Raw genomic sequence first — 21,918 nt, forward strand, 5'->3', positions numbered from 1 at the left:
CCGGCTCTGGGGATGCTCCAGGTGTGTGGGGGCAGAGACCAGTGATGGATGTGCCCGCTGCTGCCGGGGCTGCAGGACCTGCCCACGGGGCGACTGGCTCCGACAGTGTCTCTGGTCTGTGGAGAAGAAGACCCAGTGGACCGGCCGCTGAGTCTGTGCGGGTGCCTGTATCTTTGGGGGTGCTTGCGGCTGTAGGGGTTCCTGCGACGGGGCGCGCGCCTGCTGCGGTGTGGGTGACAGGGTGTATGGGAGAAGAAATGGCTACAGCTGCCTCGGGTCTCCCAGCATCGAGGAGACAGTCCGTGGAGGGAGCTGGGGCTTTGGGCGGGGCGGAGGCAGGAGGCTGCAGTCTGGAGCTGACTGGGGGAAGCCAAGCGGCAGGGGTCCCTCACACCCATGGCTGTGGGACCAGGTCATGGAGCTGCCCCCGGCCTGGTGTGGGAGAGGCCGACCATGAGAGCATGTGCGCCGTGTCATGGACCAGAACCGCCGTGGGGGCGCCTGACGCTGTGGGGGTGCCCCAGGTTTCAAGGCTGGAAACTGGCGTTGGCTGTTTCAGGGATCACCTGCAGCAGAGTGGGGGGGGACAGGCCTCAGGAGCGTCTGGAGCTAGGGTGAGGGGGAGCCCTCTGGGAGAGCCCCGTGTGGGGGAGGACAGGTTGAGGGGGGCCTTCCAGTAGTATGTTAAGGAGCAAGTGGGGGGGGGTCCTGGGCTCTGTGGGAGGGACAGGTTGGGGGGAGGTGTGGCCTGGGTTACGGACCAAGACACAGGTTGTAGGGGTGTCACAGGATCGAGGAGAGAGGCTTCGTAAAGATGTCCTAGGGGATGTTGGGTGACAAACTGGGAGGTTTCCTGGAGCCGTGGGGAGGGGACAGGTTGCAGAGAGGGGTGTCCCGGGCATTTGTACAGGGGGACAGCGTGGGGGTGGGTGTCCCTGGACTTCGTGTGTGTTTGTGTATGTGCGTGTCCGTGTGGCGTCACTCGAGGGATCACCTAGTGTTTCCCAGGGGAGAGTGGGAAAGCGCCGACCTCGTCACACTTGCAGATGCGCTGGCCCGCACTGCGCGGCCTCCTTGACTCTGCGGCCGCAGCCCCGGACTGTGGTGTCAGCCAGCAGCGGGGTCGCCTCGCTCACCTGCCCCTCCGGTCTCGACAGCCCTAGGAATAGGGAATCTTGAACGGCCGCCCTGACGCTCCTGCAGATGTATCTGTCTGGAAGCACAACCAGTCTGCAAACCTTGGGTTTATTCAAAAGCTGAAATCAGGGATTTTCTTAAGACCTGGACTTCCCCATCGATTTACTATAGGATTCTTTGACAGAACAAATACCCCAGTACATTTAAAACTAGTCAGTTTATGGAAAATCAGCTTAATTCAACAAGTGTCAAGTTAAGGCGTCTGCCATGCTCAAAGCACAATGTTGTGGGGAATATCAGAGAAGAGCAAGGCAGGTCCTTACCCTCCAGGAGCCTTGTCTAGCCGGGAAGCTGACACTTACCCCGTGACATAGGTAAATAACAGTGTGAGGCGGGATCGTGACGAGCACGTGCTGAGTGCAGGGTAACGAAGTGTTGGGGGGGGCGTAACCCACGTCAGCTCCCAGAACGCCTTCCTGTCACAGCCCGCTGTGCGCGGGGGCCTTGAGCTCTCTCGGGCAGATCTGCCCGGAGTCTAGGCATGCTGACCCTCCCGCGGGCTTCCTTCGAGGCCTGCAGAGTTCTGACCTGAGCTTCCCGGGAGAGTACGGCTGGCTGCTTTCTGACCAGCGGTTAGGGTTAGCGAGTGTAGACTGTGTGTCCACAAAGCTGCCATGCTGGAAAGTGCTCGCCCACCGTAGCGGAGTGCCTGTCTCCTGGTGAGCCTGGAGATGTGAAATTTGGAATGGCTAGTCGTTAGAATAGCAGGCCCCGTATTCTCTCAGAAAGGAGGATTTCCAAAGGGAAGATGCCTTTGCACCTGTCCTGGAGCCCTTGCCGCTCCGCGTGAGGCTGCTGCGGACTTCTCTAGAATATTGCTGCATGAGCATGGTGCTGTGTTTGACTTCTTTCCCTGTGTTCGCATGCCATCAGTCTGAAGTGGCTTTCTCTCATTGTAGGCAATGACTGGGAGAGCAGGGCTGGCCGGCGGCTAGGCTCTCCACAGCGCCCTGCGCACCCTGACGCCATGGGCCCTGGCAGGCCAGCCTCCGCCTGTGCTTGTCCAGCACCTAGCGTCCAGCTCCACGGGAGGAGTGACCCCAGGACACTTCAGGCCCAGGTAGTTCTCTTTTGTTTCTGTCTTCGGATTTTTGTCATGAAACATTTTGAACAAAAGTTGGAAGAAAAGGACAGTGATCATCTTTTAAACCACCTTCGAGATTCAACGGTTGTTGGCAGTTTGTCCTGTTTTTCTCTCGGATGTTTGCAGAAGCGCTTCGAAGGCATGCAGACGTGACGACGCTTCCCTTCTAGATATTTTAGGATAGACCTAAAAGTAAATGTTCCCACTTAACCGTTATCACACCTAAAAAAGAAGGGACAAAAAATCATTCTCTAATCTTATCTAGTAACCACTTTTCCTCTGCTTCACCCAGTTGTCACTAAAATGTGTTTTCCCCCAACACTGAACGTATGAAAACCTTCACGCAACGATGTTGAGTTCTACAGTGAACACCCCAGTTGCATTACGATTTCATGGTATTTGTTTCATTGCGTGTCTGACCTTCAGTCCACCCTCCAGAATCCACCCATCAGCCCATCTTACTCTGATACATGTCAGAGTCAGGTGCAGACATGGTGCGTGTCATGTGCTAGAATTCGTTCTTGGAGCTCGTTCTTAGAACTTCAGCTTTTTCTTCTGATGCAGATTTTACATCTGAAATGAATGTGATGCATGAAATGTAAGCACGTGGTCACAGTCGCGGAGTTTGGACGAGCGTATCCACAGGTGTCACGTGTACCTGTCAGGACAGAGGTCTTTTCCGCTGCTCCAGAGAGTTCTCCTGCGCCCCTTCCTGCCCTCCCGAGGCCACGTCACTGTGATTGTCTTCCACTGTAGATTCATTCTGCCTGTTGCAGGACTTCGCGTCAGTGGAGTCCCACACCACGTGATCTCGTGTGTCAGGCCTCGAGTGGGCGCGGTGCATTGGAGCTCCGCCGGCCTGGGCGCTCTTGAGCGCGGAGCAGTGTCCCGGGTAGGAGGGCAGCTTGCTAGATCTCCGGCCGCTGGTTCGGGTTCCCGCAGATGGAGCTGCTGTGAGCGCCCTGGTCCGCCTCTGTTTATATACGTGCTTTCATTGCCTGGGTAGACACCAGCGAGCGAGGTCGCTGGGACGTGGGACGGTGTGTCTTTAGTTTTTTAACGAACCAGCAGACCTTCTTCCTGGGGCTGGGCCATCTTCGTTCCTACCAACGACCAAGCGCCCCAGTTGCTCCACGTCTTTGCCAGCCTGGGGTTGTATTTTTAATTAGGGCCCTTCTGCTGAGTCTGAAGTAATACCTCATTGTAGTTTACCAAGAAAATTAAAAAAAAATTTTGACATAGTTTCAGACTGACAGAAAAGTTACAACAGTAGTATACAGGAGTACGCTTCTCCCAGACTCCCCAGGCATTAACCCTCTTATTACCTTTCCCCTCCTTCTCCCCCGTCTCTGTCCCTCTGCGCACACACGTGCGCTCCCACGTATGCACGCACCCATGTGCACACACCACACGTGCACACGCGTTTTCTAAACTGGTGAGGTGTAACTTGCAGACGTGATGCCTTTTTCCACTCGGTACTCGGTATGTATCCCCTAAAACAAGCACTTCTCTTGCATAATAACGTGATCAGAATCGGGAAGTTCACGTGAGGATCAAGCGCCCGTGTCGCGTACAGGCCTTACTGAGAAGTCGTGCGTTACCCCCGTAGTGTCCTTTATAGTGAAGGGCTCGTAGGTCACTGAGCGGCGCGAGTCGCCACGTTTGTCTCGTTCCTTTGATCTGAACACTTTGTGAGACTGTCTTTGTATTTCATGACATCAAATTTCATGACACACACATGGGTGCGTATGTGGGAGCACGCACGTGCACGTGGGTGGTGTGGACCCCTGGACACGGACATGGACATGACATTGAGGTTGACATTCTTGAAAAATATAGATCGGTTCTTTGATGATTTTGCATCCGTTTGGGTTTGTCTGAAATTTCTCAGAATGGCATTCCCGTTACGTACTTGTGGCGGGAGAACTGCAGCCTGATGCTGAGCCCTCCTCGTGCGTCCTGTCAGGAGGCGCCACCGTGGGGCTCGTCCCACACCTGCTGGCGGTGAGCGCGGTGTCCGCCCAGCCTCCCCCATAGACTCGTGTACGCTTTTCCCTCTGCAGTTGGAAGTGTCTGTCCTCGTTTAGCGTTCATCGATGATTCTCGCCCGAATCAGTTTTTTGTTCTGATGGTTGGTAAGCGGTGAGACTTCTTTATATGAGAGCAGTTGGGTGCATGGGTTTCTGTCAGTGTTCATTTTTAGGGCTTTCCTTTGTCTTTATAGGTTTTATTTATTTATTTATTCCCTCCGCGTCAGCGCGGTTGCCAGCGTCCCTGCACGGGATGGCCAAGACAGTGTCCCCGCGCCCACCTCTCCTGTCCTTCCTGCACACACCCGTTTTCTGTTGAGTTTTGGTCTCTTTTCACCTCAATTTCAAGCATTTCTTTAGAGAGCCCTTTATATTTACAAATACTTTTCTTCCAATTTTTCAGTTCTTTGACTTTGTTTATAGTGTTTTTAATCGTGGAAAATAAAAACCCCAGGTCTGTTGTTTTTAAAATTTGTATCTTAGGGGTGCTCAGTTGGTTGAACATCCGACTCAGAACATCCGATTTCAGTTTGGGTCATGATCTCAGGGTCGTGGGATCGAGTCCCACATCAGGCTCTGTGCTCAGTGGGGGTCTGCTGCTCCCTTGCCCTCTGCCCCTCCTGCCCGTGCTCACTCTCTCTGTATACATCTTAAAAAAAAAATAAAATTTGTATTTCAATGTAGCAAAACTTACCACTCTCTTCTTTTACTGTAAGTGGATTTTGAGTCCTAGTTAGAAAGCCTTTTCCTAGCCAGGCTCAAGAGGCATTCACCTGTATGAGTTTTTTCTAGTGCTTGTATCCACCCGTCAGGTATTTTGGTTGTTCTTACTTCTAGAGGTTATAATTTCTCCAGATAAAGTGGTACACCTCGTGGACTGTCCGTCAGTCTGCGCTGTTCAGACAGCAGCTGTTTCTTTTTTTCTCTCATAACTTCCACTGAGGTTTTTAAGTTGTTTCTGAAATACTTTCCTGAAGTTTTACCACAGCGGGTTCATTTTTAACAGACCCTTCCTCACGACTGCCCTTTATTAGAGGCCCGGGCGGCTGTCCCTGGGGCGAAGGGCTTGCAGTGCAGGCACGGACGTGGGCTGTTGACCTGCCGTAGGGCCCACAGTCGTAAACTGTTCTTTCCCCTCGACTTAGTAATCCCAGAACAGGTACTCAGTCCTAAAGGAATTCTTTAAAATGAGAAAAAAGCTAAATGCGTGGAGATATTATTTGTTTTTTGTTTTTTTATTTATTTATTTATTTATTTATTTTATTATTATTTTTTTAAGATTTTATTTATTTATTTGACAGAGAGAGAGACAGCCAGCGAGAGAGGGAACACAAGCAGGGGGAGTGGGAGAGGAAGAAGCAGGCTCCCAGCAGAGGAGCCCGATGTGGGGCTCGATCCCAGGACTCTGGGATCACGCCCTGGGCCGAAGGTAGATGCTTAACGACTGAGCCACCCAGGCGCCCCGTGGAGATACTATTTGAAGCACTATTTCTATTAGTGGAAAAGCTGGAACCTTCTAAATGCTTAGGTTTTAGCTAGGTTAGGCACGAAAGGGCCGTTTGGGGGATTTTGGAAAATGCCACCATGAAAAACAGTGGAAATATTAGCCTCTGGAAACATGCCTCTGTTCCTTAAGAGAAAAAGCAAAACTTGCATCTGTGATGGTTAAAACGGACGAAACCTGAGGCCTGCGTAGGAAGGTGTATGTGGGCCTTGGAGAGCGGTTTGCTCTGGGTGCGGGATCAAGGACGTGGTGCTGCGGGCGGGTGCACGGCCTCGTCCCACGGCAGCTCCTGTGCAGTGGGGCGTCCGGAGCCGTGTCCGCAGAGCTCCTGTCGGACTGCGTTGTCTCTGCCGGAACCTGACCATTTGAGACCGTACGGACTCGGTCATGGGGGACGTGAGGAGCTCACGGGCTGCTGTGTGAAGCTTTGCAGGTTGCCTTTCAGAGGAGCCCCCCGTGTGCTGCTCGTACGCGGGACGGTAGGACCGTGGCCTGGTGATGTGGCCGGGAGCCACGTGCGTGCGACGAGGTCAGGGTTGTACGAGAGCGGGTCCGTGCGGAACACCTCTTCACGCTAACGATCGCGTGGTGGGAGTTGAGAGACTTGGCCTCAGCCGTCCGCCAGTGGTGCGGTGTGTGCTTTTCTCACACGCTCTTGTTTTTCCTTTTACGTAAAGAACCAGCTGCAGTTTAACAGGAGCGTTCCCGCACATTCCAGCAACTTGGCTGTCCGCTACTCCTGCCCGCACGCGATCAGAATTGAGAAGCTGAAGCACTCGTACAGGGAGTCGTGCCATCATCAAGACCTGGGTTTGAGGGATGGTCCCGACGGGAGCGGCTCTGCTTCGTTTTCCATCATCTCAGAGGAGAGGCTCAGCTATGCCGTGCACCTGGCCAAGAGAGACGTGAAGCGCAGGCAGCTGGAGGAGCACGTCCGGAAGCACCGTCTCAGGAGTGAGCCCCAGCTCTCTCAGAGGGGGGGACCCCACAAGCAGCAGATCGCCGAGCACAGGGCGCCAAGGCAGGGACCGAGGAGCCAGGAAATGTGTCGCTGCGCCCACCAGCCGTCCACGGTGGGAGCGTCCTGCTCCGGTGCCAAGGTGTACCTGTACACACCTTGTCCCGCACGGTCCCCTCCGGCCGTGCCCCACTCACCACCCACCCGTGACCTGGGGCTGGAGCCCCAGCCCAGGATCAGCGGCCACCAGAGCCTGCAGGAAGTGCAGCGTCTCCAGAGGGAGTTGAACACCTGTATCCATAAAATGGAAGAAGTCGCTAAGAAAGGTGAGAGCCCCTGGTGTCTTCGCAGGGGAGCGGCAGAGTTCAACCCCTTCGTCCAGGACCCCCGTCCCTGCCCCACTCCACCCCCCGTCCCTGCCCCACTCTGCCCCCATCCCAGTCCACCCCCGCCCCCCGTCCCTGCACTGAGCACAGCGTCCACAAGGCACGTGCACTGTGAGTTTGACCCGAGTGTGTCTTCCTGGGGAGTTGGCCCTGCCCTGGCCCCCTGTCAGGTGGAGGCACCTGACGCCGCCCTGTCCCGCAGGCCGCGGCCTCGGCTGGGCGACCTCTGTCTAAACCTCTGGTCCAACGGCTCCTGAACACAAATTATCCTGTCATGTTTTGCTGTTTTGCAAAATTAATTTGTTCAAAAAAGAGCATCATATGTGCATATTAGGTAAAGCGCTTGGATGGGCTCGCAGCCGCGACAGGAGCTAGGGGCGTGTGGGGGGACGTCTGACCCCGGGCACAAGGGAGGCTGCGTGGTCATCCCATACCGTTTCCCACAGTTGTTCCGTGCTCCCTGTGGCCCGCGCTTCCCTGGGGAGCAGGGGATGGACTCCTTGTAGTGAGTTTGGGGTCAGACCAGTGGGTGGGAGAGAGGAGCCGGGCCTCCAGCTGCGAGGAGCAGGGGTTGAGCATCACGGGGACGACTGCGAGACCCCCCGGGCTCTACCCTGATGCTCAGTAGACCCGTGCACGTACCGCGAGGAGTTTCAGCTGCCGTCCCGAAATAGCTCTGATGAGCGACAGAACAAAAACACACTAGTGAGGATGTGGCGGCCCGGGAGAAACGGGACTTGTCTCTGAGCTTCCGAGCGGCCGGCTGAGTGAGAAAGACGTTTCTCCCATGACGAGTGTGTTGTGTGGGCCATGACAGGAGTGTCGCCGCTCGTGTCTGACGCCGTTCCTCCGTGTGGGCTGCTGGGTCACCCCGTGGCATCCCATGGTGGAAGCCATGCTGTCAGGACACAAAGCCACGGGGGCCCCGCTCTGAGGACGTGACCTGACCAGGGGACCTTTACAGAGGGCTCCTCGAACTCGGGGGAAGGACTGGCTTGGGTGTTTTCTCGTTTATTTTATTCTGCTTTTTAAGATTTTGTTTAGAGACAGGTGTGCACACATGTGAGGGGGCAGAAGGGGCAGAGGGAGGGAGTCTCAAGCAGACTCCCCGCTGAGCGTGGCGCTCGAGCCCATGACCCAGATCGTGACCTGAGCCCACATCAGAAGTCACACCCCTAACCGACCTATCCACCCGGGCGCCCCTCGTTTGTTCATTTTTAGTTTAAAATTTCCGTTTGTCACGGATCCGTAGCTTCTGCGCCGTAGCAGAAAGGTCGCTGTGGAAACCTGTTCGTGCGTAAGTGTCTGCGTACCCGTCGTGGGCGCGGCGCGGCGTGGCACGGCCCCTCCACAGAGCCGCCTTCCACGGGCCCCCACGGCCCCGGGTGCTTCGGGGTGCGGTGCCGTAGACCGTCTGAGCCGTGCCCGCGACGTCACGCACGTCTGCGGCGCCCGCGTTTCTCCGCGCTGCGCGGCCACGCGAGACAGAAGCCTGGCTTGTAGGCTCCCGTGAGAGGGCGTCTGTGCCCAGAACTCCTGCGTTCAAAGTTTTCCTTTTTTCAAAACAAAAGTTTTTTCGTCATTTGGCTTTTTAATGAGTCAGTGTTAAATATTTGAGTCTATAAAATACGCTTGCGCTGATGACACAGGGCTTTGGTCGGACTTGTACCCTGGGATTTTGCGTAAGTGCTCGTTTGGGATAAACATTCGGAAACCGCGGCCTCGGGAGTGGACGCCGCACGCCCCTCAGAGTCCCCCCCGAAACAGTGTCCCTGAGCGCGTTTTGGAGACGTGGGGCTCCCGTGTGCACAAGCGTGTGCTCCGACAGACACGTGAAGGCTTTGCACGTCCAAGCAGTCCTAGCCTATCAAGCAAGGATTCAAGATAAGAAAGTAGTGAAGAAATCTTGCTGAGGATAAAATAGGCCAATAAAGGGTTTTCCGGGGGAAACAAAGCGTTACAGGTTTTGGCTCAATGCAGACAATGCAGAGCAGCCCGCGGCGCTTGGCAGCGGCGGAGCCGTCACCGGCTCGGTTCCGGGACTGCACGTGGCGGGGGCTCGGGCTGCGGCACACGTCCTCCCATCCGAGTCTCGCGCGGGCCGCTCCTTCCTCGTTTCTTGGCTGCTGGAGGGGTTTTTGTGGGAGCTCCGTTCTTATTTTTAGGAAAACCAGAGACCTTCAGCTTTATTCTCTCTCGGAATAACTGGAGTTCTCACGCGTTTCTGTGCGTCGTGTATAACCCACGTTTGGGGAAACGCTGTTTTCAGATAGAGCGGAAGCAGCTCTGGATCCGGACGAGGAGCGACGAGTCCGCATCAGGAGGCAGGAGCAAGCCGCGCGCTCGGCCCGGATGCTGTACGTCCTGCAGCAGCAGGTACGGGGCGTGGGGGGAGCGGCGCCGGCCTTGGGGCCCTGCACACAGCTCCGCCTCCCCGTCGCAGCAGCGCCAGCGCAGTGTCCTGCGTGACCCCTGTGGTGTTTGTTTCCTGACCCTGTGGACACGTGGTTCTTTTCCTTTGGGTCGTCTGCCTTCTGTCTTTATGCGTATCTGTGTGTCGTGAGTAGAGGGCCACAGTCCTTGAAGGGTGGTTTTTGGCTTTTGGGGTCATAGGTTCTTGAGAATCTACTGAGAATGTGACTCCTCTCCTGGAAAACGGCGCTGGTACAGCACGTATTTCTGTGGACAGAGTCGCGTGGACAGTGGATCGCTGACCCTGAGGCCCTCAGGCCCAGCTGGTGCCCGGCGTTGGAGGGACGGGCCCCATCACTTTGCCCCCGTCTCCCGCCTGTGCTGGGCGAGACGCCGAGGAACGCCAGATCGCGTGGTTCTCTTGCAGCACAGTGAAGGACGGAGGCGTGCAGGGGGTCTCGGGACACATTTCGTGGCTGACGAACTGGCGCTCACGTTGTTGACGTTGCAGATAGATTGATTTTAAATGTCTGCTTTAACTGTAGTGCCTTACCCGTGAGTCTGCCCTCGACTCCTTTCCTGTCACTGACGACACATGCTGGCTCTGCTGCTTGAGGCAAAAGCTGAATGCTCTCATTTAAAAGGAAATGCCTGAGTTAGACTTTGTTCCGTACTGTTCTGGAGGTTGTGCGTCAGCCCTGCTCCACACTGCTGCCGCCAAGATCGTTCTGGAACACGCATCTGACCCCGTCAGGGCTCTCTGGATGCGGTGCAGCCCCCGCTCCAGCGTGGCCTCCCACCTTTTCAGAGCCACCCCCGCCTTCACTCCCTCCTGGGAAATTCCCATGACGCTGGGACCAAGGGATGGGAGGGGAACACTGTGCTCCGCTCACCGTCTCGAACTCAAAGCTGGGGACTGTGTTTTGGGTCACGAGTGAAGAGCCTTGTCTCATTTCAAGTGACTTGAATTAAACAGTGGTTATATTGGGACAAGACAGGTCAGCACACGGGTCTGAAGTCTTCACTTTCCCCCTTTATGAAACAGGTGAAAGAGATCCAGGAAGAGTTGGATAAATTGAGTCCACAAAAGATCAGACACACGAAGAAGGTATGGCGCGGTCCGTTACGAGGAACGCTGCTTCTTTACAAATGGCATGTCCAGCGTCTGGGGGTGTCGTGCGTGTGGGTTCTCTGCACTAACGTGCACGCGGTGCGTGTAGAGACGTGTCTGGGGGGCACGAGCACTGTAAATATCCTGCATTTGGGGTGGCCCTCCAAGGAACAGACTCTGAAAATAGATCTGTTGCTGCTGGTGTAGGAAGGAAAACACTGTTTGTCACGAGAAAACTTTTCAACTTCGTAGTTCCTTCCTGTGAGAGAGTTTCACAGGACGGAGTTGTCTGGAAAGAAGGCAGGCTGCAAATCCTCGTGAGGGCGGGATTGGTGTGGAGAAGTTCTGAATCTGAAATAACTCCCCTCTCACTCATTGCCAGTCATGGGCCATGTCGCGGCTGGCGGCTGCCCACCGAGGAGCCATCCGGGCCTTACAAGTGTTGGTGACCCAGCTTACGGACCGCGGGGAGCACCCAGTTCCTGCACGCCTTAGGGAGCTGGGTGGCCTCATCCGCCAGCTGTCGCTCTGCTCTGCCAGGCTGGATACCGACTCTCCCGTCCCCGAAGTGGTCGCGGACATCCTGCGACAAATCGAGGTATGGAACGGACTCCGGGTTTGTTTCTAAGCAGGGAGGTAGTGCTTACTGCGGCCTGGCGTCGTTGGGATTTATGGAGAAGACACGACGAAGCTGCGGCCTGGTGAACTCAAGCTTCGCAGAGGACAGGGGACGCACCTTGGTTTTTATCGTATCCCTTTCACAGTCTAGTCCGTAACACCGCGTCTCACTTGTTTGAGAATGGGTGGCTGGGTGTAGAATGTGCATCGACTGCTAACCAGGTCCGTTGAGTCACCAGAACGTTCCATTCCCTTAACATGCACTTGAGAGAGAATCTGTTAGCACAGGAAAGGAGAGCAGCGAAGCACTCTTCAGTTAGCGCTTGGATGAGCGTGCCAGTGTGCAGTCTTGGTGGGCTTTTGGGAAGAAGGGGTGCTTGAAGACATAAGAGAGCACAGCCTCCGGTCTGGTATGACGGCTGGCGATGTCTGGCCGTCCCCCGGCAGGTACTAGTCAGGACAGAGCCAGCAAGAGCAGGGTGCCCTCGTCTGTGCCGTCCCGCCCCTCCTGCGGGGCTGGCAGCCACACAGCCTTCATTACCAGCACGCCACCGATGAAGAAGGTCCGAGAGACGCCACCGTGACTCCCTTACTGGAGTTAGCTCTGCTCCCCCACATCGGTCCACGGAGGAAAGGCGACCTTCATGTTGGTGGGACCCGGGAGGACAGGTGCACTGGAGGGAGACTTCTGGGCGTTAACTAGCCCTCGGTGGCCCCTGTGGCCCCTCCGCCTTGACCGTCGCTGGCACGGTGTGTGTGGTTTGCAGGTAGCACCGGTGCCTGGCGGACTCAGCTCAGGAACGTTGTCGGGTGCAGACCCTCCGACAGCGTGGCAGGTCACGTGGTGCTTTTTATGTTTGCCCGTCACAAACATGGTGGGCACATCTTCATTCTTGAAAGACCTCAAGGGCTTATCTGGTCCCTTCCCGGAGTTTGGCAGGAGCACCTTAACGTGCTGCTCCTTGCACACCGTCCGTCCGTCAGTAATGCGAGGAACTCACGCAGCCCTGTTGACGGGCTGCACCTCCCATGGCTTGCTGTCCTCCTGCCTTACTGTCCCTGGAGTGAAAGTCCCCGGCTGTGCTCAGTTGGCCTCAGTTTGCACAGACCCACTGGAGGCCAGGCCCTCACTGCCCACTGCTCTTGTAGGAACGGGGCACGTTGGGGTGGGTGGGTAGCCAAGGCCCCGGGCGTGCTGCGTGGTTTATGAAAACGTATATTACACGTAGTGCCTTTGCCCGCTGAAAATACTATTTGAGTGTATGAGATTTTTATTGAGAATTAACACATTTAGAAAACACATAGGATTAGGCTCTGAAGACTGGTTCGTTTCTACAGTATGGTGGATTTCGATGCCTTTAAAAGTAGTCCCCCTCTTTATCTCGGTGCTGTTGGTCAGTGAGCTAAAGGTGTAAAAGAGCTTGCAGAATTGTTTTATTAATTAAGTAGATGACCTTAGTAATAAAGTTTTCAAACTAAACGACGTGCCATTGACCATTAGACATGGCCGTGTAATGACACGTTTACCTGGGGGCCTAATTTTGGGCTTGTGATCAGCAGTCAGACTTTGGTGAGATAATCTAAGACAGTAATGGACTGTTTCATGTCAGGCTTTGGAATCCCTCGTGGAAAAGAAACTGTCACCGAAAAAAGTGAAGAAAAGTTTCACGGAAGTTCAGAGCAGGTTTCCTGTTGGTAACCACAGGGCCTTAGAAGGATGGCAGAGTCCTTCGCCCAAGAGTGAGAGGAGATCCCTCGTTGCAAAGGAGACATTTCCAGAGGAAACAAGATGGCCTTCAGGGACAAAGACGCTCCTTGCTGGTATGTGTCCAGAGACGTTCGTGGTGTGGTGTTTGGTTCTTTGAGGACAGAGAGGAAGGGAGGTCAGGATTTAAAACCTGGCCCACAGCAGGTGCACTTGAACCCAGAGAAGCAAGTGGCAACCGGAGTGCATCCTGGGGTGGGAGGCTGGAAGGTCCCCCCACAGAGAAAGGCACCCCCCCATAGAGGAGGCTCCCCCCATAGAGCAGGGTCCCCCCATAGAGGAGGGTCCCCCCATAGAGCAGGGTCCCCCCATAGAGCAGGGTCCCCCCACAGAGGAAGCCTCCCCCCATAGAGGAGGGTCCCCCATAGAGGACCGTCCCCATAGAGTAGGCTCCCACCCATAGAGGAGGGTCCCCCGTAGAGGAGGGTGGGGAATGTCAGGTTCTCTCTTCCCACATCATCGCACTTGGGTCACCTAAAGGAGATTCCTAAAGAGCTGGAAGTGAGAACCCCACTTTTTAAACATTGGTTTATGTAGATTTTAATGATAGGCACATGCATATACACAGATACCCATGCGGTTAATGTGTAGTTTTTAGTGCAGGTAATAAATAACTTGTTGTTGTTCCCAAAACCAGAATTGCTGGCTTGTGCATGTCAGACAGTCTGCCAGCTTGCCCTTGAACAGGGCCGACAGTGATGTTCTGGCGAACAGTGAGCATCCGAGTGTATTTCCCACATCCTTGCCAAGTACTTTATGTCGTGAAATTGTAAGAATTTTCCAGTGTCTGGATGGAAATATTCGCTTGCTGTTTGTCTTGTCCTGTACCGACTCTGGGGAAGAAGGTCAGAGTGCTCCCGGGGGAGTGCTCCTGCCTCTGTGCGGTGTCTGTGCGCGCCCTCCTCCCTCTGGGGCCGGCGTCGTGCTCACGGCTGTGCAGAGGTCGGCCTGCGCTCTGGGCCCGTCCTTTCTGGGTTTGCACAGACCGCAAATACTTCTCTCAATCACTAGCCTTTGACTTGGATTATGGCCGCTTCTCTGCTGCAGAGATCTGTGCTTTGTGGGCAGAATCATCTTTCTGACGTGTTTTCCTGTTCAGGAGGCTCTTCCTCTCTGTTCTTCTTCACAGTTTGCTGATGGCGATGGTGTATTCAGAGGAATTGAGAAGCTGCGTGTCAGGTTCTAGGGCAGAGGCCGTGGGGGTGTGACGGGCCCCCCGAGTTCCCAGGCTGGCCGGGGAGGGGGTGACATCATCGTGCCCTTTCTCCATCCAGGCATAGGGATGAGATTTGGCATAGGAGAATTCCTGACCTAGGGATACTAGGAATGCCTGGACTCTCTGCTAGGTTCATTTCGTTTTCTCACTTTAGGGTCCTTCTTGCTGCTGCGAACGGGATCGTCTTTTTATTGCCTGTCAAAGCGGGTTCTTGCTCCTTCCAGCAGAGCCATGGGACCCTGTCCAGACCTCTGGGCGGCCACCACGCCGCGTTTCGTTGGTTCTGAGGGATGCGGTGGAACATTTCTGAAATCGGGACGTGTTCTTACGTTGATGATACCTTAAGATTTGAAATTTCCCGTTGGTGCGTAAAATAAGGGTACGTCTTACACTAGGTGTTTTAGATTTGATGAAATAAGGAGATTTTCTTAGTGCTTTTGTGTTTTTCCAGATAGATGAGACCACCTACAAATAAGTAAAGTTCTGCCTCTTTCTTTGCAATTTTTATACCTTTTTTTTTTTTCTCTTTCTCCTTTACTGGACAGAATTTAGTTCGGAATAATATGGGTGATAGCTGTAGTGGGAGCACTGTTTCTCCCTGGATTTCGTGGGGTCTGTTTATACGTGTGGCTTGCTGTTGGGGTTTCTCACGTCTGCGTGCAAAGTAGAGGAAATGTTCTTCTGTTTCTTCTTCCAGTTTTGTGAAGAGAGTTTCTTTTCCTCTACTTTTTCCTTTTTTTAAGTTAAACTGATAGAGGTATATGTTGATAGTGTTTTAAAATAGTTTCGAGATTTTAATATTGAATTTTTTAATGTGCCATTGGTGTCGGTGTGGACGAATCCAGTGAACTAATTTTCTTATTTCAGTTGAAGTAGAATACGCAGATAGGAAAGTGCACAAAATAGGAGTTTACAGCTCAGTTTGTTGTCTCCTCCCCCAACTTAACTGTTATTCTCATTTTTTATGCCGTACGTTGGTTTTTGCCGGGTTTGGAACTTCATGAACCTTCTAGGAATAGGATTACACAATAGGTATTTTCTTGGGACTGGCCTCTTTCTTTTTTTTTTTTTTTTTTAAAGATTTTATTTATTTATTCGACAGAGATAGAGACACCCAGCGAGAGAGGGAACACAAGCAGGGGGAGCGGGAGAGGAAGAAGCAGGCTCATAGCGGAGGAGCCTGATGTGGGGCTCGATCCCGCAACGCCGGGATCACGCCCTGAGCCGAAGGCAGACGCTTAACCGCTGTGCCACCCAGGCGCCCCAGGACTGGCCTCTTTCTGTTCACGTTTTGTGAGTGTCGTGTGTGTGCGTAGCTGTGCCCTGTCTGTGCTCTTTGCCGCATCCCACTGTGTGAATGCAGCCCCGTTGTGTCGTGCTCATCATCGGGGTTTTCCCAGGGTTGGACGATTACAAAGAAAGCCACTGTTCTCGTGTGTGTGTCTTGGTGCATGTGTACGTGTGTCTGTGTTGGGTGTGTTCCCGGGGTATCATCGTCAGCTCATAGCCGATGCGTTTGTTCAGCTGTAACAGGCCCAGATTTTTTTCAGAGTAGCGTTATGGGTTTTGTGCGCACCAGCAGCGTGGGGGAGCAGTGCCGCGCATTCTTTTGGTGCGTAGACTGTCATTCTGGTTTTGTTTTTTAAAGATTTATTTATTTATTTTAGAGAGAGAGCGAGAGAGCAAGGGGGGGCACGCGGGGTAGCAGCAGAGGAGGAGAGAGTCCCAAGCGGACTCCATGCTGAGCCCGGAGCCCGATGCAGGGTTTGATCCCAGGACCTTGAGGTCAGACCTGAGCTGAAACCAGACCGCGCCACCCACGCGCCCCGGCTGTCAGTCTGGTTTGATTGACGGATTCATTGATTTACAGATGTATAGATTTTATTTATTTGAGAGAGAGAACACAAGCAGAGGGAGAGGGAGAGGCAGACTCCCCGTGGAGCAAGGAGCCTGATGTGGGACTCGATCCCAGGGCACTGAGATGGTGACCTGAGCTGGAGGCAGACGCTTCACCAGCTGAGCCCCCCCAGGCACCCCTCCTTCTGGTTTTAATTTACATTTTCTGTTTGAATGATGGTGTGAGTACTTTTTCATGTGTTTATACCCCATTTACATGGCTCCTTTTTGGGAAGTGCCAGTTCAAGTCTCTTGTCCTCCCTCCCTCCCTCTTTCATGTTTTCCTTCTCTTCTTTCCTTTTTTCTTCCTCTCCTTTTTTTTTCAAAAATGGATTTATAGGAGTTCTTTGTAGGAGTATTCTGCATGCGGACCCTGCCTCGGTTATCTGTGCCGTGAATACATATTCAGAGATGAGAGGCGGCTTGCTTCTAAGCGTTGCAGTGCTGTGTGTGACAAACAGAGTTGGGCGTAGCACTGTGGTCCAATGGAGCAGGATTTTCCTGTACGTTTCTTTGTGTTTGTTTTTATGTCCTGTTGAAGCTTCTCCCTACGCCAAAGTTAAGACGACCTTTTTCTATGTCACTTCTAGAGAATGTCGTCCCCTTCAGCCCCTCCCCCAGTCTCGTGGACGTGAAACCGTAGGTGGTTGTTTCAGTTTGGATTTTTCTGGTTATTGCTGATTATCTCTTCTTGTTTTTACTGACAGTTCAGATTTTTTTCTCTGAATTGCCTGTTTCTATCCTTTGCCACTTTTTCTATTGGAGTATCTATTTTTCTTATAGATTTGTAGATGTTTCTAATGTATTCTAGCTGTTAGTCCTGTGTTCATTACACGCGTTAGCGATCTCTATTTCAGATTCTGGCCTGTCTGTGGAGTTTACCGTGTCTTCCTGCAGAAGGGAAGTTGCCGTGTGCTATAATTAAAGTATATCAGTATTATTCTTTTTTTTTTTTAAAGATTTTATTTATTTATTTGACACAGAGATAGCCAGCGAGAGAGGGAACACAGGCAGGGGGAGTGGGAGAGGAAGAAGCAGGCTCATAGCGGAGGAGCCCGATGTGGGGCTCGATCCCAGAACGCCAGGATCACGCCCTGAGCCGAAGGCAGACGCTTAACGACTGCGCCACCCAGGCGCCCCTCTCAGTATTATTCTTGAGAGGCTTCTCCGCCCCAAAGTCTTCATCCTTTCTCCTGTGTTTTCTTATAAAACCTTTAAAGTTTTCCTGTCATATTTCTGTCTTTGTTTCTTTTAAATTTAAGACTTGTTGAGTGTGAGGCAAGGCCCGTGTTTTGTTTTGTCCCCATGGCCGCTGCGTGAGGAGCCTGGGACCTGGGGGTCCACCCCTCCACCCCCGCCTGGCGGTGCTTCTCCGGAGCTGTCTGGGCTGGCCTGGGACGGGACTCGTCCTGACAACTTTGGGATGGGCCTGTTTCGATCCACTGAAAGGTCTGCTTGGATTTTAATTGAATTTGCATTTGAAATGACGGACTGCTTAGGGGGGAATGGACGCCTTCGCAGTGTTCTTTCCTTTCTTGAAAACAACTTACTCAGGTCTTCATTCCTGTCCTTTAAAATACCTTTGACTCTGGTTAGATTTCTTCCTAAGTGCATTATGGTTTTTGTTGCTGACGCTCACAGGATGTTTTTCTCTTCTATTTTTTCTAGTTACTTTGATACGTGAGAATGGTACTGATTTTCATATATTTTTCTTTTATCCAGAAACCTCTTCCTCGTTTAATTACATGTCGATTCTCTTGGATTTTCTATGTAGAAAACATCATCTCATCTTCAACTAAAGGCCGTTTTATTTCTTTTCACGCTGCAAGTTGACAGTCGTGGGTGGATAGAGGTTTTGAGAAATGACAGTTAAATATTTACATCTTAGAAAAAACACGTTTGGTAGCCAGGTGGGGTAAATGGAGATAGAAAAGGGGTCGGTCAGGAGATGCCGTTGGCATAGTCACGGGATACCGCGCGTCTGCCCCGGGTGGTGGCGGCCGGCAGGCAGGGCTGGGGTCCGAGGGACCGGGAAGGAGCCCGTGTGGGACGTGAGCCTGGGCGTCAGCCACGGCCTGCGGGTTTCCGCGTGTGGGTCCGTGTGGGAGTCACAGGGCGAGGAGTGACTTTGGCAGCAAAACGCCTGTGTTTACAGGCTGGGCTAGATGTCTGGAGCTTGTCTCTCTGTGGAAATCCTTGTCACCCACTTGAGTAGCATTTCCCTCTGTTTGTCCTTCTGAAATGTCCTACAGAGAAGTGTCCCCCTGGGGCAGCGCCTGCAGCGACCTGGACGTTGGAGAATGGGCTGGATGCGATGGGTGCGGAGATCTTTCCGGAAGAAGCCCCGTCTGCTGCAGACCACAGCGTCCGCTTCCCGGCAGATGCACTGGCCCCGGCGAGAGCTGGAGCGGCGGCGGGGAGGCCCACGGCCAGGAGCGCGGTGCTCAGGAAGAAGGAGGCCCAGGCGCCAGCGAGGCTGCCTCAGGTACGGAGTGGCTCCTTCCGCGGCCAGCTGGCCGTGGTCGTGGTGCCGCCGGAGTCCTGAGCCACCCATCCAGACAGAGCCGACTTAGCTCGGCTCCGGGTGGTTTTTGCCTTTTTAACAAAAAATAGTTTTTAATACTGCTCCCGGGACCCGGCGTCTCTCTTGTCCTGGTTTGGTGAGAGCTGCGTGAATTTGATCCCACGGTCTTAATCGGGCAGGCTGTTCTAAAATCCTGTTTCTTCTGCTTCTGCTTTGCAAGTGTGAGATTGGAGGGGATTAAGATTTACTTCCTNGATAAATATTGATAAAGAACTAATCACTCCGCATGGAGGGGCTTCGCAGGGTCAGTGCTCTGTGTTTGGAAGCCAGCTGGCTTGAAGCTACATTATATTTTAAGCTTCTGTTTATAGCGTAACTGAAGTGGAGAACCGGCCAGAAGACCGCCTCCCAGTCCAAACACCCTTAATGGGGTTACCGCCGCCAGCCGGGCCTGAGTATTGTCAGGTGGCCCCAGGGAGGGGCGCTGAGCACTTGTCCCCGGGGACTGATAGGTCCGGGCTTGGATCAGCCTCATGGGGTGTCATCAGTCAGTCAGGACGGGGCCTGTCCGCGTGTAGCTGGCGCTCTTGCTCAGAGACAGCTGCATGCTCCTCCTCCATGGGCCCATTCAGCCTTCTGGAAACAAGGGAAGAAATCAGCTCCTGGTTTAGAGATGAGACGTTAAGTTTTTAACCAAGAGTGTCATGCAGTTTATCTTTTTTTTTTTTAATTAGGAAAAAACATAAAAATAAATATATTATGTATGTCTCTGTGTGTGTGTGTGTGTGTGTGTGTGTGTATAAAAAGATGGCAAATGCAGGGTGTCCCACTTCAACCCTCCCCTGAACCCCATCCCTTCCCAGGGAGGGGAGCGGGGTGGAGTACAGCACAGGCCCTCAGTGTGGGCACGCTCAGTGTGGGCACGCTCAGTGTGAGGCACGCTCGGGCACGTTCAGTGTGGAAATGCTCAGTGCGAGGTACAGTCAGGCATGCTCAGCGTGAGCACGCTCAGTGTGGAAACGTTCAGTGTGAGCACACTCAGCGTGAGGCACGCTCGGGAACGTTCAGTGTGGAAATGCTCAGTGCGAGGTACAGTCAGGCATGCTCAGCGTGAGCACGCTCAGTGTGGAAACGTTCAGTGTGAGCACACTCAGCGTGAGGCACGCTCGGGCACGTTCAGTGTGGAAATGCTCAGTGTGAGGCATGCTCAGTGTGAGGTACAGTCAGGCACATTCAGTGTGGAAATGCTCAGCGTGAGGCACGCCTGCTCCCAGGTTTTGCCACAGTGCTTTCCGCGCCGGTTTCTGGTGTAGCGTGGGGACTCCCGAAGCTTCCGCCGGTCAGAGGTTAAAGCGAGCTTCTTTGATTACCCATCTGGCTTTACAGTTCATGTTTGTCTCTTGCAGAGTCTCCACAAGGCTGAAAGAAGTAGACCGACCCGGTCTCAGAGCAGAAGCCGGTTGCAGCACATGACAGTATCCTCCAGACTGAAAATGAACCAGCAGCCTGTGAGGGACAACAGGGCCCCTTGGGTGCCTCCGAACCCCACGTCCCCACCAGCATCTCCTAAGTGGTACGTAGGATGGGTTTGTGCTCCGCAGAGCAGAGCTCCCCTGTCGCTTAGAGCTAATAAAGCAGCAGCCTTAGCTGCCACTAAGAACAGAAGCTCATTTGGGTGAGAAATACGTGATAAGTGTTTTGTCTAGAAGCCTGTTGGTGCCTTTCTCCTTCAGACTGGGGGTGGGGAACCTCCCGTGAGCCGCCCCGAACCGCTGTGGGCGTGTGGTCCTATGTGGGGGTCGCAGGCTTGCCCCACCTGTCTCCACACAGTGGATTCTAGAGGCCTGAGGCCCGGAGCTGTGCCTTCCTCATAGCGGAGTGTCCAGTGGCTGGTGTGGGGCCTTAGTGGATCTTGGTGGACATTCAGTAAATCTTTGCTGAAAGGATGAATATTTTAAAATAATCCTAATTTCAAGACAAGATTTTGAAATATAAAACCATGTCGCAGGGGACAGGGTAATGCTGACGTTACCGTCTGTCTCCATGTTACCGCACACAGTGACAAGGCCCCGTTCCACAGAGCTGGGGGGACGCAGGTCCTCCAGGGGCTGCAGGGGCCGGTCAGGTGGAAGTAGTCTCTGGGGAACTGGTTAAGAGAAAGGGGCGTTCGTTTACCATGGCACGGGAGTTTTTGAGAGCAAAGTGGAAGGAACCAGCATCAGGCCAGCAGAAAGCAGGAGCATGAGGAGGAGGGCCAGCAAGAAATTAGGGGGTGCGAGGGCCCCACCTTTTGCGAGGTTGGCAGGTGATGGGGGAGCAGCCTGGTGGGCCAGGCTCCCCCTAAGACTCGAACGATGCTGCGTGAATGGACGCCCTTGCCCGTCAGCCTGCAGAGTTGAAGAAGCAACGTCTCGAGAATTTAATGTCTTGCTTGTATAGCAGAGCTGGGTCTAAATCAGGCCTGATTTCATCATGTGCTTTTTGTGTTCAGCTGTTCTGAATTCTGTGTTTTTATGTGTGTGTTAGAATAAAGACATGAATTCAGTTGGAAGCTCTGAAAACATCGGTTGGTGGACGTTTATACTGCAAGCCCCCAAGCCCACGGGCTGTCTTCCGGGCGTGCGCGGAGGGCCGGAGGGCCTCCCGAAAGCATTGCCACATGGGAAGTAACTAGTGACCGAAGCTATGTGTTGGTTCTTCTCACGAACACAGGGATACGAGTGTGAAGCAGAGGAGAACGTGTGCGTGGGCGCTGAGCCTGGGCCCCGGGGGCGCTCGCTCTTCTGGGCACCCGCTCGCACGCAGGCCCCTGCTGTAGCTCACCGCCGACCCCCGGGAGCCGGCGGGTGTGGAGGGCGGGGTCCCAGAGCTGTGCTTTTGCCTCTTTTGCAGTGCTGCCTGGCTGAAGGTGAAGCCGAGCCCCAAAGACGCCAGAAAGGAACAGTCACTGCAGCAGGACGAGGCCCAGGAGGAGAGTCCGTTGACGGGGGCGGTCGTGCAGGAAGCAATGAGGTTTGTGCTTCTGCTTTTCAAATCCTGGAGAAAGAAAGGGCCCGGGCCCCGGGCTCTGCAGTGGACTCTCCTCTCTCGCATATGTATACAGCCGGTTACGTAAAGCATCAGCCGCCGGCTCTGCTGTCGGACGGCCAGGCGGGGACGGCGAGCCCCTTTCACTCCGACCACTCCGGTTGCTTGTTTTGAGCTCTATGGAGACGTC

The 21,918-nt window shown here is 53.8% G+C and overlaps 1 protein-coding gene across 3 annotated transcripts in view; it reads left to right on the plus strand.

The window, feature by feature from the left end:
• The window catches only part of KIAA0753 (KIAA0753 ortholog), a 43,747-nt gene that overhangs the window by 3,051 nt on the left and 18,778 nt on the right, over positions 1-21,918 (plus strand). For 2 of the 3 annotated variants that reach the window (XM_040629845.1, XM_040629844.1), the window contains exons 2-10: positions 2,097-2,257; positions 6,493-7,099; positions 9,429-9,535; positions 10,617-10,679; positions 11,065-11,280; positions 12,911-13,121; positions 18,430-18,662; positions 20,108-20,274; positions 21,594-21,713. In XM_040629845.1, coding sequence (XP_040485779.1) covers positions 2,165-2,257; positions 6,493-7,099; positions 9,429-9,535; positions 10,617-10,679; positions 11,065-11,280; positions 12,911-13,121; positions 18,430-18,662; positions 20,108-20,274; positions 21,594-21,713 — 1,817 coding nt within the window. In that variant the 5' untranslated portion in view covers positions 2,097-2,164. Of the gene's footprint in view, positions 1-441; positions 2,258-6,492; positions 7,100-9,428; positions 9,536-10,616; positions 10,680-11,064; positions 11,281-12,910; positions 13,122-18,429; positions 18,663-20,107; positions 20,275-21,593; positions 21,714-21,918 lie in introns of those variants that run through there. The other variant, XR_005834701.1, reaches the window with a different exon arrangement.

Source organism: Ursus maritimus, unplaced genomic scaffold (assembly GCF_017311325.1).
Source record: "Ursus maritimus isolate PB19 unplaced genomic scaffold, ASM1731132v1 scaffold_14, whole genome shotgun sequence".
NCBI lineage: Eukaryota > Metazoa > Chordata > Mammalia > Carnivora > Ursidae > Ursus > Ursus maritimus.